The sequence below is a fragment of the Pelophylax lessonae genome (genome assembly GCF_965119305.1).
Source record: "Pelophylax lessonae genome assembly, chromosome: 3".
Lineage (NCBI taxonomy): Eukaryota > Metazoa > Chordata > Amphibia > Anura > Ranidae > Pelophylax > Pelophylax lessonae.
Window position 1 is genome coordinate 35,181,360 of NC_138770.1, and position 18,948 is coordinate 35,200,307.

General features: G+C 45.7%; 3 protein-coding genes across 3 annotated transcripts in view; 2 read left to right on the forward strand and 1 right to left on the reverse strand.

The window, feature by feature from the left end:
• LOC309550773 (gastrula zinc finger protein XlCGF66.1-like) overlaps window positions 1–18,948 on the reverse strand; it is a 150,806-nt gene that overhangs the window by 17,376 nt on the left and 114,482 nt on the right. The gene's annotated exons all lie outside the window — the stretch shown is intronic.
• The window catches only part of LOC309550708 (uncharacterized protein), a 295,084-nt gene continuing 279,805 nt past the window's right edge, over window positions 3,670–18,948 (forward strand). Inside the window, exons 1-3 of the mRNA XM_082251042.1 lie at window positions 3,670–3,837; window positions 3,954–4,051; window positions 4,131–4,337. Coding sequence (XP_082107168.1) covers window positions 3,753–3,837; window positions 3,954–4,051; window positions 4,131–4,337 — 390 coding nt within the window. The 5' untranslated portion in view covers window positions 3,670–3,752. The remainder of the gene's footprint in view (window positions 3,838–3,953; window positions 4,052–4,130; window positions 4,338–18,948) is intronic.
• Window positions 11,226–14,775, forward strand: LOC309549958 (uncharacterized protein; the record flags this gene model as incomplete). The annotated part of the gene is made up of 2 exons (XM_082250437.1): window positions 11,226–11,237; window positions 14,062–14,775. 2 exons carry the CDS (start codon window positions 11,226–11,228, stop codon window positions 14,773–14,775), a joined length of 726 nt encoding a protein of 241 aa, XP_082106563.1.

Sequence of the window (18,948 nt, forward strand, 5' to 3'; positions counted from 1 at the left end):
AGTGCAGGGGTCAGGAGTATGGAGCATAAAGCCCCGTACATTGCTGGTCAGGAGGAAGAAAACATTCCCCAGCCTGCCATGAAGAAAATGTTCCATCATTGGTGTCAGAGGGAGGAAAATACTGAGGGAAGTAGAGGGCTTGAGGGGCTGTGAATGTTTAGTAAAGCTGTAAGAATTTGGGGGCCTCTGAAGGGGTAAGTCAGAGAATTCTATGACATCACACTGACCTCACAGCTCTTCATACCAATGTCCCTCCATGTGGCTCTTTTTTTCCGATGCACTTAGGATGTGGGCGGACCCTTTTCATCCTCACAACCAAAGCAGAACTGTTGATCCTGTTGTAGCACCCTACAGGTAGGTGCTAGGTAAATGCATATTGGCCTTGTCTGCCTAACAGCAGGGCTGTGATTTATTTTTGGCGGGGTGTCATGGTTTCCAAATGTGCTCACTGAGAGGGAAGTCTCCCCACTGACTCCTGTGAGAGGCTTCTCATAGGACAGTGGAGGAAGCCCAATCAGGGGGCATATCCAGGCTGTATCTACCCCAGAATGCAGAATTGGCTGCAAAGGATTCTGGGAGTGGGTATAAGTTTGGGGGAGGTGCGTGGCACGGTGTCTTTGGCGGGAGCAGAATCCCAGAAGGGGGAGTACGGCTGTCTCTCTCCTCCTGTCTGAGGAAGCAAATAGTTCAGGTTGTCGCCTGAATATCCAGAGAGTGCTGAGTGAGCTGAGGGGATCCGGTGTGCCGAGAATCTGTGGAGAGCGAAAGGGGTCCAGTCCCAGGAAAGCCTACACAGGATGTGAGTACTGAGGATTACCCCTGGGGGTCTGCCTAGTGTCAGAGGGGACCACTCCGGAAGAGATTCTGGGATCCAGTTATCAGCTAACTGTAAAGGGGGTGCCTAGGTAGAGGACCCTGAAGTTACAGAGGGGGTGCATAGTCAGTGGACCCTGAAGAGTTCAAGTTTAACCACTTTAGCCCCGCTCACATGGAGGCTACTGCGGCAAAGTGCCGCGATCCCGTCCAGCGACGTAGACCTACGTCGCTGGACTCCGCCCCTTGTGGGCGGCGCTCGCACGCCGCCGGAGGCTCGCTCCCGCTGTGTTCATTCACAGCTCGAGTCAGGACAGGGGAGGAGCAGCGGCGATTGCCGCTGCTCTGCTCTGATCGTCGGGGATCGAGTCTGGAGATCCGCCCGCTGTGTGTAAACACAGCGGGCGGATCTCCATAGTGACAGGGACTGACAGATCGGAGTGTTCAGCATAGCTGGACATCCGATCTGTCCTTCTGTCACACAGTCACCTCCCCCCCCCCCACACGTCAGTAAGCACCAGGCATACATTAACCCCTCCCTCTCCAATAAAATTAACCCCTTCCCTGCCAGTGTCATTTTTACAGTAACAGTGCATATATATAGCACTGATTACTGCAGTAATGTCACTGGTACCCCCAAAAATGTCAGTCAAGGGTCCGATCTGTCCGCCGCAATGTCGCAGTCCCGCAAAAAAAATCGCAGATCACCGCCATTACGCGTTAAAAAAAAAACACCAAAAATGACAGAAATCTTTCCCTTAGTTAGTAAACGCAATAACTTTTGCGCAAACCAATCAAAATACGCTTATTGTGATTTTTTTTTTACTAAACATAGGTAGCAGAAAACAAATTGGCCAAAAATTTAAAAAAAATTTGATTTTTACATTTTTTTGGGGGGGAATTTCATATAAAAAAATGTGAAAAATATTGTTATTTTTTCAAAATAAACGCTCTTTTTTTGTTTATAGCGCAAAAAGTAAAAATCGCACAGGTGATCAAATACCACCAAAAGAAAGCTCTGTTTGTGGGAAAAAAAGGATGTAAATTTCGTTTGGGTACGGCGTCGCACGACCGCGCAATTGTCAGTTAAAGTCGCACAGCGCCGAATCGCAAAAAGTGGCCTGGACGGAAGACAGCAAAATCCTCCGGTGGTAAAGTGGTTAATAAGTTCAAGGGGGGCCCTGAATTGTACAGAGTGTGTCAGTTGCCAGCACAATTGTACAGAGTTCTGCTTCATGCTACCTCAAGCTGGCCAAAGTGGAGGACAGTATTCAGTGACTTACACAGCTAAACAGTGTCAGGAGTTCTTAAAGTATTCAGTCCTGGATCTTCTGGACTTGTCGAGGATCCAGCACTTCTGTGTTCAACAAGTTATTCTCAGTGTTGGTGAGCGTTGGCTGGCGCCAGATGGCGTCAAGGAAGCGCCAACGGGCATTTTTCAAGGATAAAGCCCCAATTATGTATAGATAAACCTCAAGGAGTATCCCACTCATTCCCTTCTCCCATCCCTTAACCACTTGCCGACTGCCGCACGACTGTATACTGCGGCAGTCAGCCCCCTACAGGCAAAGTGACGTATAGGTACGTCGCTCGCCCACGAGCCTGTCCGGGGTGAGCATGCGCCGCCGCTGGCACGCTCCCGCCCCCTCTCGTTCCCTGCCTTCCTCGCGCGTGTGATCGGCGGCTCCGATGTCTGCCGGCCACTCGCAATCTCTCTCAGGAGAGGGAGAAAGACAGACCGCTGATGTAAACACAGCCATCTGTCATTCTCCCTTAGATCATCACAGAGGCTATGCGATCCTGCTATATAGGATCGTATGTCTCTGTGATGATCTAACAAGCCACACCCCCTGACAGTTAGAATCATGCCCCTAGGGGCACACTTAACCCCTTGATTACCAATAAATTTACCCCCTTTCCTGCCAGTGTAATTTTTACAGTAACAGTGCATATGTATAGCACTGATTACTGTAGTAATGTCACTGGTACCCCCAAAAGTGTCAAAAATGTCAGTCAGGGGTCCGATCTGTCCGCCGCAATGTCGCAGTCCTGCAAAATCGCCGCCATTACTAGTTAAAGAACAAAAACAATAAAAATGACATAAATCTTTCCCGTAGTTAGTAAATGCAATAACTTTTGCGCAAACCAATCAAAATACGCTTATTGTGATTTTTTTTACCAAAAATATGTATCAGAAAACAAATTGGCCTAAAATGTTAAAAAATTTTGATTTTTACATTTTTTTTGAGAATTTCATATAAAAGAATGTGAAAAATATTGTTATTTTTTCAAAATTGTTGCTCTTTTTTTGTTTATAGCGCAAAAAGTAAAAAAATTGCACAGGTGATCAAATACCACCAAATGAAAGCTCTGTTTGTGGGGAAAAAAAGGACGTCAATTTCATTTGGGTACAGCGTCTCACGACTGCTCAATTGTCCGTTACAGTCACGCAGTGCCGAATCGCAAAATAGGGCCTGGTCTTTGAGCAGCCAAATCCTCCAGGGCTTAAGTGGTAAAATACAATAAAAACCACAAACAAAGATGCTGGAGTTGTCGCTGCTTCAGTTGTCACACCCAGGGTCACAGTTCACATGGGCTGGGGAAAGTACCGGTACTAATGGCAGACCCACATCAGGCCACAGGCCTTGAAAACTTGCTACACTGTATTTTATGTAATGATGTCAGAATTCCCTATGCCAAGCCTTTAACCTACAGAATGGGGGGATCCCTGAAGTGGGGCTTTGAAAAAAATACAGACCTTACGGGTGAGAAGGATTCTGTAAATGTCATTTAATTTTATGAAAACTACTGACAGGATAGGTGAGTGGGAATTCTGGGACATTATCCAGTAACAGACAAGGGATGTGTCTGGATGGTGACTGTATCATTGTGTGTGTCAGGTTCCTATAAGGTGTCAGGATGTCACTGTCTATTTCTCCATGGAGGAGTGGGAGTATTTAGAAGGACACAAGGATCTCTACAAGGACGTCATGATGGAGAATCAGCCGCCCCTCACATCACCGGGTAAGAGGAGACTTTATTGTAAAGGAGAGAGCAGTACGGAGGCTCCACCTAGATCCCCCATCATCTGATAAACACATAGAAACAATGTATTCAGTCAGTGTGTGTGTTTCCTACAGATGGATCCAGTAATGGGAACCCACCAGAGAGATGTCCCCGTCCTCTGTATTCCCGGGATTCCACACAGGAAGGTCACACCATCCCTCACCATCATCAGGTAGATGAGGAACAATCACTGACAGTTATGATTTATATACAGTATGTTTATTACAATGAATGTTTTATTATATATTCAGAGTGGAAACCTCGGGGATGATAATATTGATGTTAAAGAAGAGTATAAAGAGGAGGATGAGGAGTATGGAGTCATGGAGGAGTTTTCAGAAGGACACCAGGATATGATGGAGCCACCTAATACCAGGAACCCACCAGAGAGATGTCCCCGTCCTCTGTATTCCCGGGATTCCACACAGGAAGGTCACACCATCCCTCACTGTTACAAGGTTGGTGGGACAGGGCATCTAGAACAGGGACATAAAGATGATGTGTGGATTTTTTATCTGAGCTTATATTTTACAGACGATATTCACTCTCATTTTCTTGGTTTAGGGTGAAGATCTGATAGATATAAAAGTTGAGGTTAAAGCAGAAGAAGAGACTTATGTGAGGGATGATCAGCAGTCTATGGAGGAGGATGGAATAATGAGGATAATTCTAGAAGAAGACACTCTTACAGAGATCAGCACAGGTGGGTCATTAATAGGGTTGAGCGAACACGGACTGTATTATTCGGGTCCGTACCGGATAATTGCATTTTTGTTACCCGGACCCGAAAACTTTACTGTATATTCGGGTTTAAAATCCGTGCTCGGTAATTTTATTTCCTGTTTTGTATGTAATGGCGCGGTTTCAACAGCCAATCAACAAGCGTTTAACTGGTGTGCTATAGAAGCCATCACAGCCATGCCTACTAATGGCATGGCTATGATTGGCCAGCTGAAGCATGTGACCCAGGTCTTTATAAGCTAGAGACACAGCGCGGTGCGCGTCAGTCTGCTGTAGTGTAGGGAGAGAGCACACATCATACGTGCTGGCTGCTGCTGATTAGGGACAGAGACAGGAAAAAAAAAAACATTGTGGCTGTTAGAAAAGAATGTAGGGACAGGTCGGAGTGTAGGCAGGGAAAGATAGAAAAGCATTTTAGGGACAGGCTGGAGAGAGTAGGCAGGGATGGTGCAGTGAACAATCTTTTTGCCCTCCCTTGAGCCCACTGAGGAGGAGGAGGGAGAAAAAAAAATATTTTTATCAGTCTGTTGTGTGCAGCGTTCTGCTATATTTTACTACACAGTGCTGTTCTAATCTGCTATTTAAAAATTACAAATTTAAAGGGGAATTTTTTTTTTCCTTCATAGCCTGTGACATAAAACATAAGACACTGCTGTGTTCACATGTGCTATTGAAAAATCACCAATTAAAGTGAAAAATAATTATTCATTTTTTTCATTCATACGTTATTGTGACATACAGCCTTTACATACAGTGCTGTTCTAATCTGCTATTTAAAAATTACAAATTTAAAGGGGAATTTTTTTTTTTTACATTTTTTCCTGCATAGCCTGCTGACCGTGAGATATAACATAAGACACTGCTGTGTTTACATCTGCTATTCAAAAAATAAACAATTTAAGTGAAAAATAAAAAATATTTAATTCATATGTTCCTGTGAGATACACCCGTTGTATACTGTTGTTCTATTCTGCTATTTAATAAACACCCTTTTGGGGGTAAAAAAATTAAATTGCGGCATAGTCTGTATCGGCGTGAGATACACCTTTTAAATTTGTTTGGTGCATCTCCTTCCACCGCCGAGGATTGCAGGGTGCTTCAGTTTGCCTCCTGTTCCGAACTCCTCCTACTCCTCTTCCTCATCCTCCCTTTAGGGTACAAAAAATTGTAACCGGGCCTAGTCTGTGTTTGTACGTGTGAGATACACCGTTTTGTATACTTTTTTCTATTCCGCTATTCAATATACACCCTTTTGGGGTGAAAAAAATTAAATTGCGGCATAGTCTGTATCGGTACGTGCGAGATACACCTTTTAAATTTATTTGGCGCATCTCCTTCCACCGCCGAGGATTGCAGGGCGCTTCAGTTTGCCTCCTGTTCTGAACTCCTCTTCCTCATCCTCATCCTCCCTTTAGGGTACAAAAAATTGTAATCGGGCCTAGTCTATGTTTGTACGTGTGAGATACACCGTTTTATATACTTTTTTCTATTCCGCTATTCAATATACACCCTTTTGGGGTGAAAAAAAATAAATTGCGACATAGTCTGTATCGGTACGTGTGAGATACACCTTTTAAATTTGTTTGGCGCATCTCCTTCCACCGCCGAGGATTGCAGGGCGCTTCAGTTTGCCTCCTGTTCCGAACTCCTCCTACTCCTCTTCCTCATCCTCCCTTTAGGGTACAAAAAATTGTAATCGGGGCCTAGTCTGTGTTTGTACGTGTGAGATACACCGTTTTATATACTTTTTTCTATTCCGCTATTCAATATACACCCTTTTGGGATGAAAAAAATTAAATTGCGGCATTCTTTGCATATTTGACTGTGAGATACACCCGTTGTATTTGTATACTGTTTTGCTATTCCGCTATTTAATAAACACCCCTTTGGGGTAAAAAAAATTAAATTGCGGCATAGTTTGCATATTTGACTGTGAGATACACCCGTGGGATACTGTTGTTGTTTTGTTCCGCTATTCAATAAACACCTTTCTAGGGCAAGATCATAAATTACAGAAATATGAGGAGAACGTCAAATAGGGGCCGTGGCCTGGGTCGTGGTGCTGCTGGTAGAGCTCCTGTTGCAAGGAGAGGACGTGTTCGAACTGTGCCAGCTACACGCACAAGTGAAACACCTTCCTCAAGTGTGAGTAGGCGACAGAACCTGCAGCAGTATTTGTTAGGGCATCATACGCCTCTAACAAGTGTTGAGCCAAGAACAAGTACAGGCGATAGTAGATTGGGTTGCTGACAGCGCCTCCAGTTCCTTCACATTGTCTCCCACCCGGTCTACTGCAGAAAGGTCAGAGTTGGCACCTGCAGCCGATGTCCAACCGTCTTTCACCTCACCCCCTTGCAAATCAGACAAGCAGTCTGAGCCCCAAGTCATGCAGCAGTCTCTTCTTCTTTTTGATGACTCTGTCAGCAGGGTTTCCCAGGGCCATCCACCTAGCCCTGCCCCAGAAGTGGAAGAGATTGAGTGCAGCGATGCCCAACCACTTATTTCTCAAGATGAGTACATGGAAGGACCATCGCAGCACGTCTCCGATGATGACAAAACGCAGGTGCCAACTGCTGCGGCACTCAGAATTGTGGAGACCGACAAGGAGGGCAGGGGTGAAGACTGGGTGGAAGATGATGTGGAGGACGATGAGGTCCTCGACCCCACATGGAATGAACGTCATGCAGGTGACCTGAGTAGTTTGGAGGAAGAGGCGGTGGTCGCACAGAGCCACCAGCACAGCAGAAGAGGGAGCAGGGTGCAGAAGTGGAGCGGCCGTGCCCTAGACACTATGCCTGCTACTGCCAAACGCAGCAAGGGACCAAGCGCACCAAAGCCAGGTCAAAGGAGTTCTCTAGCGTGGAAGTTCTTCAGACAATGTGCTGATGACAGGAGCCTCGCTTCAGAGCCTGAAGCGAGGCATAAACCTTCTCAACCTGAGCACAACCTGCATGATCAGGCATCTAAGTGCAAAGCACGAGCTGCAGTGGAGTAGACACCTTCAAAACCAAGAAAGGTCTCTGGCTCCTCCTGCTTCCTCTTCTGCTGCAGTCTCGGCCTCTTCATCCACCTCTGTAGTGATACCGGCACCTGCCACCCCGCAAACAGAGGATCTGTCAGCAACACCACCACCTGGGTCACCAACCATCTCCACAATGTCCCGTGGAAGCGTTCAGCTTATCATCTCCCAAACACTTCAGAGTAAGAGGAAGTACCCCCCTAACCACCCGCGATCCCTGGCCCTGAATGCCAGCATTTCAAAATTCTTAGCCTTTGAAATGCTGTCATTCCGTCTGGTGGAGACGCACAGTTTTAAAAGCCTTATGTCGGTGGCTGTCTCACAGTACGTCGTGCCCAGCCACCACTACTTTTCCAGGCAAGCCATCCCTTCCCTGCACAACCAAGTGGGGGAAAAAATCAGGTGTGCACTGCTCAACGCCATCTGTGGCAAGGTCCACCTAACTACCGATACGTGGACCAGTAAGCACGGTCAGGGGCGTTATATCTCCCTAACGGCACACTGGGTAAATGCAGTGGCAGCTGGGCCTGAGGCGGATAGCAATTTGGCAAATGTCCTTCCACCACCGAGGATTGCAGGGTGCTTCAGTTTGCCTCCTGTTCCTAAGTCCTCCTACTCTGCTTCCTCATCTTCTACCGCCTCCTCATCCGGTCAGCGTAACACCTTCACCACCAACTTTTGCACAGCCAGGGGTAAACGACAGCAGGCAGTTTTAAAACTTGCCTGTTTGGGGGAAAAACCACACACCGCGCAGGAGTTGTGGAGGAGCATGAAACAGCAGACCGATGAGTGGTTGCTGCCAGCGAGCCTCAAGCCCAGCCTGGTGGTGTGCGATAACGAGCGAAATCTCATAGCAGCTCTGGGCCTAGCCAGTTTGACGCACATCCCTTGCCTGGCGCATGTGCTGAATTTGGTGGTGCAGAGGTTCCTTAAAAATTACCCCGATATATCAGAGCTGCTGCAGAAAGTGCGGGCCGTCTGTGCGCACTTTCGGCGTTCTCACCCTGCTGTTGCTCGCCTGTCAGTGCTGCAGCGTAACTTCGGCCTTCCCGCTCACCGCCTCATATGTGACGTGCCCACAAGGTGAAACTCCACCTTGCACATGCTGGAAAGACTGTGCGAGCAGCAGCAGGCCATAGTGGAGTTTCAGCTGCAGCACGCACGCGTGAGTCGCTCTGCGGAACAGCACCACTTCACCACCAATAACTGGGCCTCCATGCGAGACCTGTGTGCCTTGTTGAGCTGTTTTGAGTACTCCACCAACATGGCCAGTGCCGATGACGCCATTGTCAGCTTAACTATCCCACTTCTATGCCTCCTTGAAAAAACGTTTCGGGCGATGATGGAAGAGGATGTGGCCCAGGAGGAGGAGGAGGAGGAAGAGGGATCATTTCCAAGGCTTTCAGGGCAGTCATTCACAAGTAGCTCCAAGGGTGGGTTCCTGCACCCACAAACGCCAGGTACACAATTGACCAGCAGGGGCACAGTTCTGGAGGAGGAGGAGATGGAGCCATGTTCACAGCAGGGTGGCACCCAGGCCAGCTCATGGCCATCACTGGTGCGTGGGTGGGGGGATACAGAAGACACAGACGATACACCTCCCACAGAGGACAGCCTTTCGTTGCCTCTGGGCAGCCTGGCACACATGATCGATTACATGCTGCAGTGTCTCCACAACGACCGCCGAGTTGCCCACATTCTAACTTGTGCTGATTACTGGGTGGCCACGCTGCTGGATCCCGTTACAAGGACAACGTACCGTCCTTAATTCACTCACTGGAGCGTGATCGCAAGATGCGCGAGTAAAAGCGCACGCTGGTAGACGCAATGCTGCTGGCATTCCCACCTGACAGCGGGGCAACAGTGGAAGCACAAGGCAGAGGAGGAGGAGGAAGAGGTCGCCAACGCAACCAGGGCACCGCCAGCACCTCAGAAGGCAGGGTTAGCATGGTCGAAATGTGGAAAAGCTTTGTCAGCATGCCACAACAAACAGCAGCTCATATGGAACGTCTTAGCAGGAGGCAGCATTTCACCAACATGGTGGAGCAGTATGTGTGCACACGCCTACATATAGTGAATGATGGGTCTGCCCCCTTCAACTTCTGGGTCTCCAAATTGGGCACATGGCCTGAGCTTGCCCTTTACACCTTGGAGGTGCTGGCGTGCCCTGCAGCCAGTGTATTATCTGAACGTGTATTTAGCACGGCTGGGGGCGTTATCACAGACAAGCGCAGCCGCCTGTCCAGAGCCAATGTGGACAAGCTCACATTCATTAAAATGAACCAGGCATGGATCCCACAGGACTTGTCCGTACTTTGTGCAGAATAGAGATGGATACCGGCCTTACCCAGCCATTGTTATATTTTTGATCTTTCTCACTCTTTTGGGGTGTACCCTAATTTAAAATGACTAAAAAAAAGCAGTGTTGGCTACCTCGTCCCCCTCCACCGCCGCTTCCACCTACACCGCCACCTCAACCTCCCTCCTACTCAATATGGGCCTTGTCCTTCACAGATGAAGAAAATTGTTTTATTTTTCTGTTTTTTTTTTTGTTGTTTTAAGTTATTCCCCTATCCATTTTTGTTTGCAGAGCACTTGCTATGCTCTTAACTACATTTTTGCAGCACTCTAGCCCTTTCCATTGGTTTTTTAGAGCCATTTTAGTGCCTGGAAGTTCGGGTCCTTATTGACTTCAATGGGGATCGGTGTCCGGGTCAAGTTCGGAAAAAGTCCGGGTCACGGACCCGGACTTTTTTTTCAAGTTCGGCCGGACCCACCGAACACGGGCATCCAGGTGTCCGCTCAACTCTAGTCATTAACACTAAATACATTCCTCCACCCATACTGCTCACTGATTGGTCCAGAGTAGGGCAGGGACAGGGTGATATCAGCCTGTAATACCCTGGTCACTTTCCTGAGCTGTGTTCCCCATCCTGTATTCCTGTATTTGTGCAGATTATGGTGGTTCAGCTGGAAATGTTAACTTTAACAATAGGTGTTGATTGGCCTAGGCACCTGATGTATAGGCCTTGGGTCTTCTGCCGCATATCCCAGTTCTAACAGGATCTCTTACAGAACTATTCTCCCAGGGTCACATGTTCTGTTGTGTGCTGGCTGTGCTCGGTCATGGAGGAAATGAGATTGGCCGTCAGTACATCAGGATTCCTCTATTTTTGTATTATACACTGCTCAAAAAAATTAAAGGAACACTCTGAAAACACATCAGATCTCAATGGGGAAAAATATCATGCTGGATATCTATGCTGGTATGGACTGGGTAATGTGTTAGGATCTATACTGGTATGGACTGGGTAATGTGTTAGGATCTATACTGGTATGGACTGGGTAACGTGTTAGGATCTATACTGGTATGGACTGGGTAACGTGTTAGGATCTATACTGGTATGGACTGGGTAACGTGTTAGGATCTATACTGGTATGGACTGGGTAATGTGTTAGGATCTATACTGGTATGGACTGGGTAATGTGTTAGGAACTAAAGGATGCCGCATCGTTTGATGGAAATGAAAATTATCACCCTACAGAGGGCTGAATTCAAAGACACCCCGAAAATCAAAGTGAGAAAATGATGCAGCAGGCAAGTCAATTTTTCTGATAATTTCATTCTAGGACCTCCGAATGGTCCTCAGTAGTGTGTATGGCCCCCATGTGCTTGTATGCATGCCTGATGTCGGGCATGCTCCTAATGAGACCACGGATGGTGTCCTGGGGTATTTCCTCCCAGATCTGGAGCAGGACATCACTGAGCTCCTGAACAGACTGAGGTGCAACCTGGCGGTGTCGGATGGACAGAAACATAATGTCCCAGATGTGATCTATTGGATTTAGGTCATGCGAGTGTGGGGGCCATTCAATGGTATCAATTCCTTCACCCTCCAGGTACTGGCTGCATACTCTTGCTATTTTTTTGCGCAGTGTATATCCCATAGTTTGTGAATACTTTAACTTTCCTACAAACTAAATAATATAAACTGATTTGGGATTTTTTTTTTACCAAAGACATGTAGCAGAATAAATTTTGACCTAAATTTGTGACAAAATTCGATTTTATTGGATATGTTTTATGACAGAAAGTAGAAAATATTGTTTTATTCTTTAGTCTTTTTTTCATTTATATCGCAAAAAATAAAAAATAAAACCAGCGGTGATTAAATACAACCAAAAGAAGACTCTATTTGTGTGAAAAAAAAAATGGTAAAAATGTATTTTGCGTACAGTATTGCATGACCGAGCAATTGCTGATTAACTGCCTCCTGACCGCCGTATAGACAAATGACGGCGGGATGGCTTTCTTGTTCTGGGAAAATGTCACATGACATCATCTCACTCTCACCATGCTTGTGTGACCGCGGGGGCAAGCGGCGATCGGTGGGACAAAGTGCATCCCCAATCTCGGTAAAGAGCCGACGACGTGTCTCTTTACCCGTGTGATCAGCTGCGTCCAATCACAGTTCATCACATGTAAATGAGGAAATGCCGGTTATCAATAGGGATGGGCTCAGGCGTGTTTGGTTCGTAGTCCCAACCCACCTGACCAATCCCGCCAGGAAGCCCTCACTACACACCGCCAATCATAGGCAGTGAGGCTTTTCCTGGCCCGCAGCTGCACATACACATGCCCTGACTAGGCTGCGTGTGATTGGTGATGTGCAGTGATGACTTCCTGGAGGGATTGCTCAGGTGGGTTGGGTCTCCGATCCGAACACGCCTGAGCCCATCCCTAGTTATCGGCTTTCCTCTCCTTACACTGACAGTGTATAAAGAGAGTAGAGCCAATCCGAAGCATTTCCTCCCAGGGAAGACCTGCACACATATTCAGTGCCCTGATTATCAGTACAGCCCCAACAGTGCCCATCAGTGATGCCAGTCAGTGCCCACCAGTGATGCCAGTCAGTGCCCATCAATGCCTGCTCATCAGTGCCCATCAATGTCGTCAATCCGTGCTGCCTATCAGTGCCCATAAGTGCCACCTATCAGTGCTCATTAGTGCCACCTATCAGTGCTGCCTATTACGCTCATTAGTGCCTCATCTTCAGTGCTGCCTCATTAGTGCACACCTGTGAAGGAGGAAAATTACTTATTTACTAAATTTTCTAACAGAAACTAAGATCTTTTTTTAACAAAAAATGAAAACCCAGTGGTGACCACCAAAAGAAAGCTCTATCTGTCCCAAAAAAATTATAAAAATGTAGTTTGGGTATAGTGTAGCATGACTGCACAATTGTCATTCAAAGTGCAACAGCACTGAAAGCTGAAATTGGCCTGGGCAGGAAGGTGAAGAAAGTGCCCGGTATCGAAGCGTTTAAGGTAGCTCAGTGCTGAATAGCAAAAAATGTAAAACCTTCCGAGGGTCAAGTGGATATACTCTATATTGTACATTACATACTCCTGATCCCTGCACTATATAATCTATGTTGTACATTACATACTCCTGACCCCTGCACTATATACTCTATGTTGTACATTACATCATTCTGATACTGTATAGTCCTATCCATTGTATCTTATTCTCTATGTTGTACATTAATTACATAGTCCTGACTTCTGCTCTCTCCCCTCTACCCACTGCTATATATACACATAATATGGATTCTCTTTTGTTACACCCATTTTCTATCAAGTGGTAAGATGGCAATGAGTGATAGAGGGGGAGGGGACACTCGTCCTATAATCCCCTCATCACTCTCACTCCTATAAAAGACAGTTCTCGTTGTTTCCTCACTCTCTGACTAAGGTCCATGAATAAAGAAAATAACTGGTAGGAGATCAGAGGACCCATTTACTAGTTACCTTGAGGGTGGAATTGTAAGAGACAAAGCTGCCTGATGTGGGCGGAGTCCTGGTTTAGGGGAACCAATCTGCTGATGTCTAGTAATAATCTTTGTATTTCTATTTTAGTAGATGGACGGGAGATGAGGAAAACCTCAGAGGATTGTCTCACTTTGTCTCCAGGCTGTAAAGTAGAAGATGAGGACATCACACAGTATAGTCCAGGAGAAAACCCGGCTACCTCAAATGTCCATCCGGCACCACACAGTGTAGATGGACCATCGTATTCCTCTTATCCTGAGGAACCTCAGACTGTGAGGGACAGTGCCGGACCATCGTATTCCTCTTATCCTGAGGAACCTCAGACTGTGAGGGATGGGGCCATCCTTCCAACAGATAAGAGGTTTTCCTGTACTGAGTGCGGGAAGTGTTTCCATTTTAAATCCCGTCTTAATGTGCATAAAAGATCTCACATGGTAGAGAAGCCGTATTCCTGTCCTGAGTGCGAGAAATGTTTCTGTTCTAAATATGGTCTTATTTTGCATAAAAGATCTCACACAGGGGAGAATCTGTTTTCCTGTCTTGATTGCGGGAAATCTTTTTCAAAGAAGTCCAATCTTTACCAACATCAGAGATCTCACACGGGGGAGAAGCCATATTCCTGTCCCGAGTGCGGTAATTCTTTTTCACAGAAGTCCAATCTTTACAAACATCAGAAATCTCACACAGGGGAGAAGCCTTTTTCCTGTCCTGAGTGCGGGAAAGCTTTTTCACAGAAGTCCAGTCTTTACAAACATCAGAGATCTCACACAGGGGAAAAGCCGTTTTCCTGTCCTGAGTGCGGGAAATGTTTTTCACTGAAGTCCGATCTTTACAAACATCAGAGGTCACACACGGGAGAGAAGCCCTTTTCCTGTCCTGAGTGTGGGAAATGTTTTTCACTGAAGTCCGATCTTTACAATCATCAGAGATCTCACACGGGGGAGAAGCCGTTTTCCTGTACTGAGTGTGGGAAATGTTTTTCACAGAAGTCTCATCTTCACACACATCAGAGATCTCACACGGGGGAGAAGCCGTATTCCTGTCCTGAGTGCGGAAAATGTTTTTCACTGAAGTCCGATCTTTACAAACATCAGAGATCTCACACAGGGGTGAAGCCGTATTCCTGTCCAATGTGTGGGAAATGTTTTTCACTAAAGTCTAATCTTCACACACATCAGAGATCTCACACGGGGGAGAAGCCGTATTCTTGTCCTGAGTGCAGGAAATGTTTTTCAGTAAAGTCTAATCTTCACAAACATCAGAGAACTCACACTGGCGAGAAGACATATTCCTGTCCTGAGTGAGGGAATTGTTCCTCATTGAAGTCCTGTCTTCCTGTACATCAGAGATCCCACACAACCCTGGAAGTGTATTAGTGCCTTGAGTACGGGAAATGTCTTCTATATGAATGTTGCTGGATATGTGGGGAAGAAGCACACCCTGATATACACCTTAGATATACTCCATGGCTGATCTTCATCATGTAAGAAACAGTTGATAAGGAGATCAGAGATGACCAGAGACATGGATGAAGTGTTGTACCGTGTTGACTTTTCATTGGCTGAGTAAATTTTGGGGTGTAGAGTGGTAAGTAGAGCCGTGAAATGAAGGAATCACCTTCAGAATGTCTTGCTTGTCTGTGTGACGGTTACTGATAATGATATAGCGGGTTACAGAGCTAGAAGCTGTGAGATCCCATATATCTTTATCAGTAAACTTTACACCGACAAGACAGAAATTCTGAAGTTGATGTCCTTCATTTCAAGGCCCTACTTACCAGTGGTGCCCCCGAAGCGTGTGTCTCTCTGTCTTCAGTCCATCCTTCTCCCATCCCCCAACAGGAGGGAAGGAGAACCTCGGAGATGAACTAGGTGAGAACTTCTTTCCTTTGCTCCTGTGTGGGTTTGGGTGGCTTGGCGGAGTGTGGCACGAGAGGTAACACCGCTTGTCTTTATATTTCTACATATCTTGTCTGGGTGGAGGTTATTGGTTGGAAAATATTTATACTGTTTGATTTTCTGTAAATAATTTCTGATTTCCCTTTTGAAGGGAGATATTATGTGTGGTTTGATGAAGTGATTGGCTCAATAGTTACCACTTCACTTACATGTTTAGTTTTTATAAAATAGATGAACAAATATGACAAGCATTCATTCATCCATGACAAATGTTGGTCTTATTTTATTTCATTCAGTGATTTCCTATGATCATTGGATCCATCTAGTGGCCATAACGCGATATTGAACCATTTTTCCTGATTGAGATATTTTGGAACTTATACCTCATTATGGCCACTAGTTGGAGCTGACGAATATAGGAAATCACTGTGTTTATTAGAATACGGCTGTACACATGCTTGTCACACTCACCCAACATATAATGTTTGCATAGACCCCTTAGTTTCCTATGTCGGGGGGGGGTCATACTAATCCCTGAGATCATACCCATGTATTTATGAGTACAGTACACATTGAAGGACATAAATACCAGAGCTGGTTTTGCACACATGGTAAAATGCAGATTTTTGTCCTGAAGATTAGATAAAACCCCCAAACATATTTTCTGAAAGCAGAGGCCCTGGAGAATAAAATGGTGGTAATTATTAAGGTGTTCCTCGTACACAAATGTCACCTTCATATCCGGGTTTATTGTCTCCTTTCCCCCATTTTCTATGGTGCGATCTTTTCTACAATACTTTGTTATAATAATGTAACACGTTGTGTATTGTAATGTGCACAAATTATTACCGACTCCGCCTCCACATTCCAGACAAGTAATTTTCCTGACCAATTGGATTTCTTCCTTTACTATTTCCTGATTCTATGACTGCAATCTTGTTAAAAGTAACATTGTAAAAAAAATTATTAAACATAAATAAAAATTGTGTGTCTGTGCAATGATGAAAATCTTTGGTACCCAAAATTTCTCTTAGATGACACTTTAAAAGCCGCTACCGGTCATGAATGTAGAGTTCACCATCAGTAATGACCAGAGTTTAGTGGTCAGGAACATGTCATATACAGTCCTGTGTATAGAGTGCAGTGGTCAGGAACATGTCATATACAGCCCTGTGTATAGAGTGCAGTGATCAGGAACATGTCATATACAGCCCTGTGTATAGAGTGCAGTGGTCAGGAACATGTCATATACAGTCCTGTGTATAGAATGCAGTGATCAGGAACATGTCATATACAGTCCTGTGTATAGAGGGCAGTGGTCAGGAACATGTCATATACAGTCCTGTGTATAGAGTGCAGTGATCAGGAACATGTCATATACAGCCCTGTGTATAGAGGGCAGTGGTCAGGAACATGTCATATACAGTCCTGTGTATAGAGTGCAGTGGTCAGGAACATGTCATATACAGTCCTGTGTATAGAATGCAGTGATCAGGAACATGTCATATACAGTCCTGTGTATAGAGGGCAGTGGTCAGGAACATGTCATATACAGTCCTGTGTATAGAGTGCAGTGGTCAGGAACATGTCATATACAGCCCTGTGTATAGAGGGCAGTGGTCAGGAACATGTCATATACAGTCCTGTGTATAGAGTGCAGTGATCAGGAACATGTCATATACAGCCCTGTGTATAGAGGGCAGTGATCAGGAACATGTCATATACAGCCCTGTGTATAGAGGGCAGTGGTCAGGAACATGTCATATACAGTCCTGTGTATAGAGTGCAGTGGTCAGGAACATGTCATATACAGTCCTGTGTATAGAATGCAGTGATCAGGAACATGTCATATACAGTCCTGTGTATAGAGGGCAGTGGTCAGGAACATGTCATATACAGTCCTGTGTATAGAGTGCAGTGGTCAGGAACATGTCATATACAGTCCTGTGTATAGAGTGCAGTGGTCAGGAACATGTCATATACAGTCCTGTGTATAGAATGCAGTGATCAGGAACATGTCATATACAACCCTGTGTATAGAGGGCAGTGGTCAGGAACATGTCATATACAACCCTGTGTATGGAGTGCAGTGGCCAGGAACATGTCATATACAGTCCTGTGTATAGAGGGCAGTGGTCAGGAACATGTCATATACAGTCCTGTGTATAGAGTGCAGTGATCAGGAACATGTCATATACAGCCCTGTGTATAGAGGGCAGTGGTCAGGAACATGTCATATACAGCCCTGTGTATAGAGTGCAGTGGTCAGGAACATGTCATATACAGTCCTGTGTATAGAGTGCAGTGGTCAGGAACATGTCATATACAGTCCTGTGTATAGAATGCAGTGATCAGGAACATGTCATATACAGTCCTGTGTATAGAGGGCAGTGGTCAGGAACATGTCATATACAGCCCTGTGTATAGAGGGCAGTGGTCAGGAACATGTCATATACAGTCCTGTGTATAGAATGCAGTGATCAGGAACATGTCATATACAGTCCTGTGTATAGAGGGCAGTGGTCAGGAACATGTCATATACAGCCCTGTGTATAGAGTGCAGTGGTCAGGAACATGTCATATACAGTCCTGTGTATAGAGTGCAGTGGTCAGGAACATGTCATATACAGTCCTGTGTATAGAATGCAGTGATCAGGAACATGTCATATACAGTCCTGTGTATAGAGGTCAGTGGTCAGGAACATGTCATATACAGCCCTGTGTATAGAGGGCAGTGGTCAGGAACATGTCATATACAGTCCTGTGTATAGAGGGCAGTGATCAGGAACATGTCATATACAGTCCTGTGTATAGAATGCAGTGATCAGGAACATGTCATATACAGTCCTGTGTATAGAGGGCAGTGGTCAGGCAGGAACAGTGGTGTAGCGTGGGTTGTCAGCACCCGGAGCAAGGTAAGTAATTTGCGGCCCGGGCAAGGTAAGTAATTTGCGCCCCTACACAAATCTACTAGACTACTCTACATTGACACCTACACTGACCTAGCTGACCACTACACAGACCTACCTTATTCATACACTGACCTACCTGATTACTATACTGACACCTACACAGACCTACCTGACCACTACACAAACCTACCTGACCACTACACACACCTACACTGACCTATCTTATTCCTTCACTGACCTACTTTATTCCTGCACTAACCAACCTGATCACTACACTGACCTACCTAATTTCTATACTGACACCTACACTGACCTAACTGACCACTACACAGACCTAACTGACCACTACACAGACCTAACTGACCACTACACAGACCTAGCTGACCACTACACAGACCTAGCTGACCACTACACAAACCTACCTGACCACTACACAAAACTACCTGACAATTAAACTGACCACTACACAGACCTACCTGATTACTATACTGACACCTACACTGACCTAACTCACCACTACACTGACCAACCTGATCACTACACTGACCTAACTAATTACTATACTGACAATTACACAAACCTACCTGACCACTACACAGACCTATCTGACCACTACACAAACCTACCTGATCACTATACTGACCACTACAGAGACCTACCTGATTCC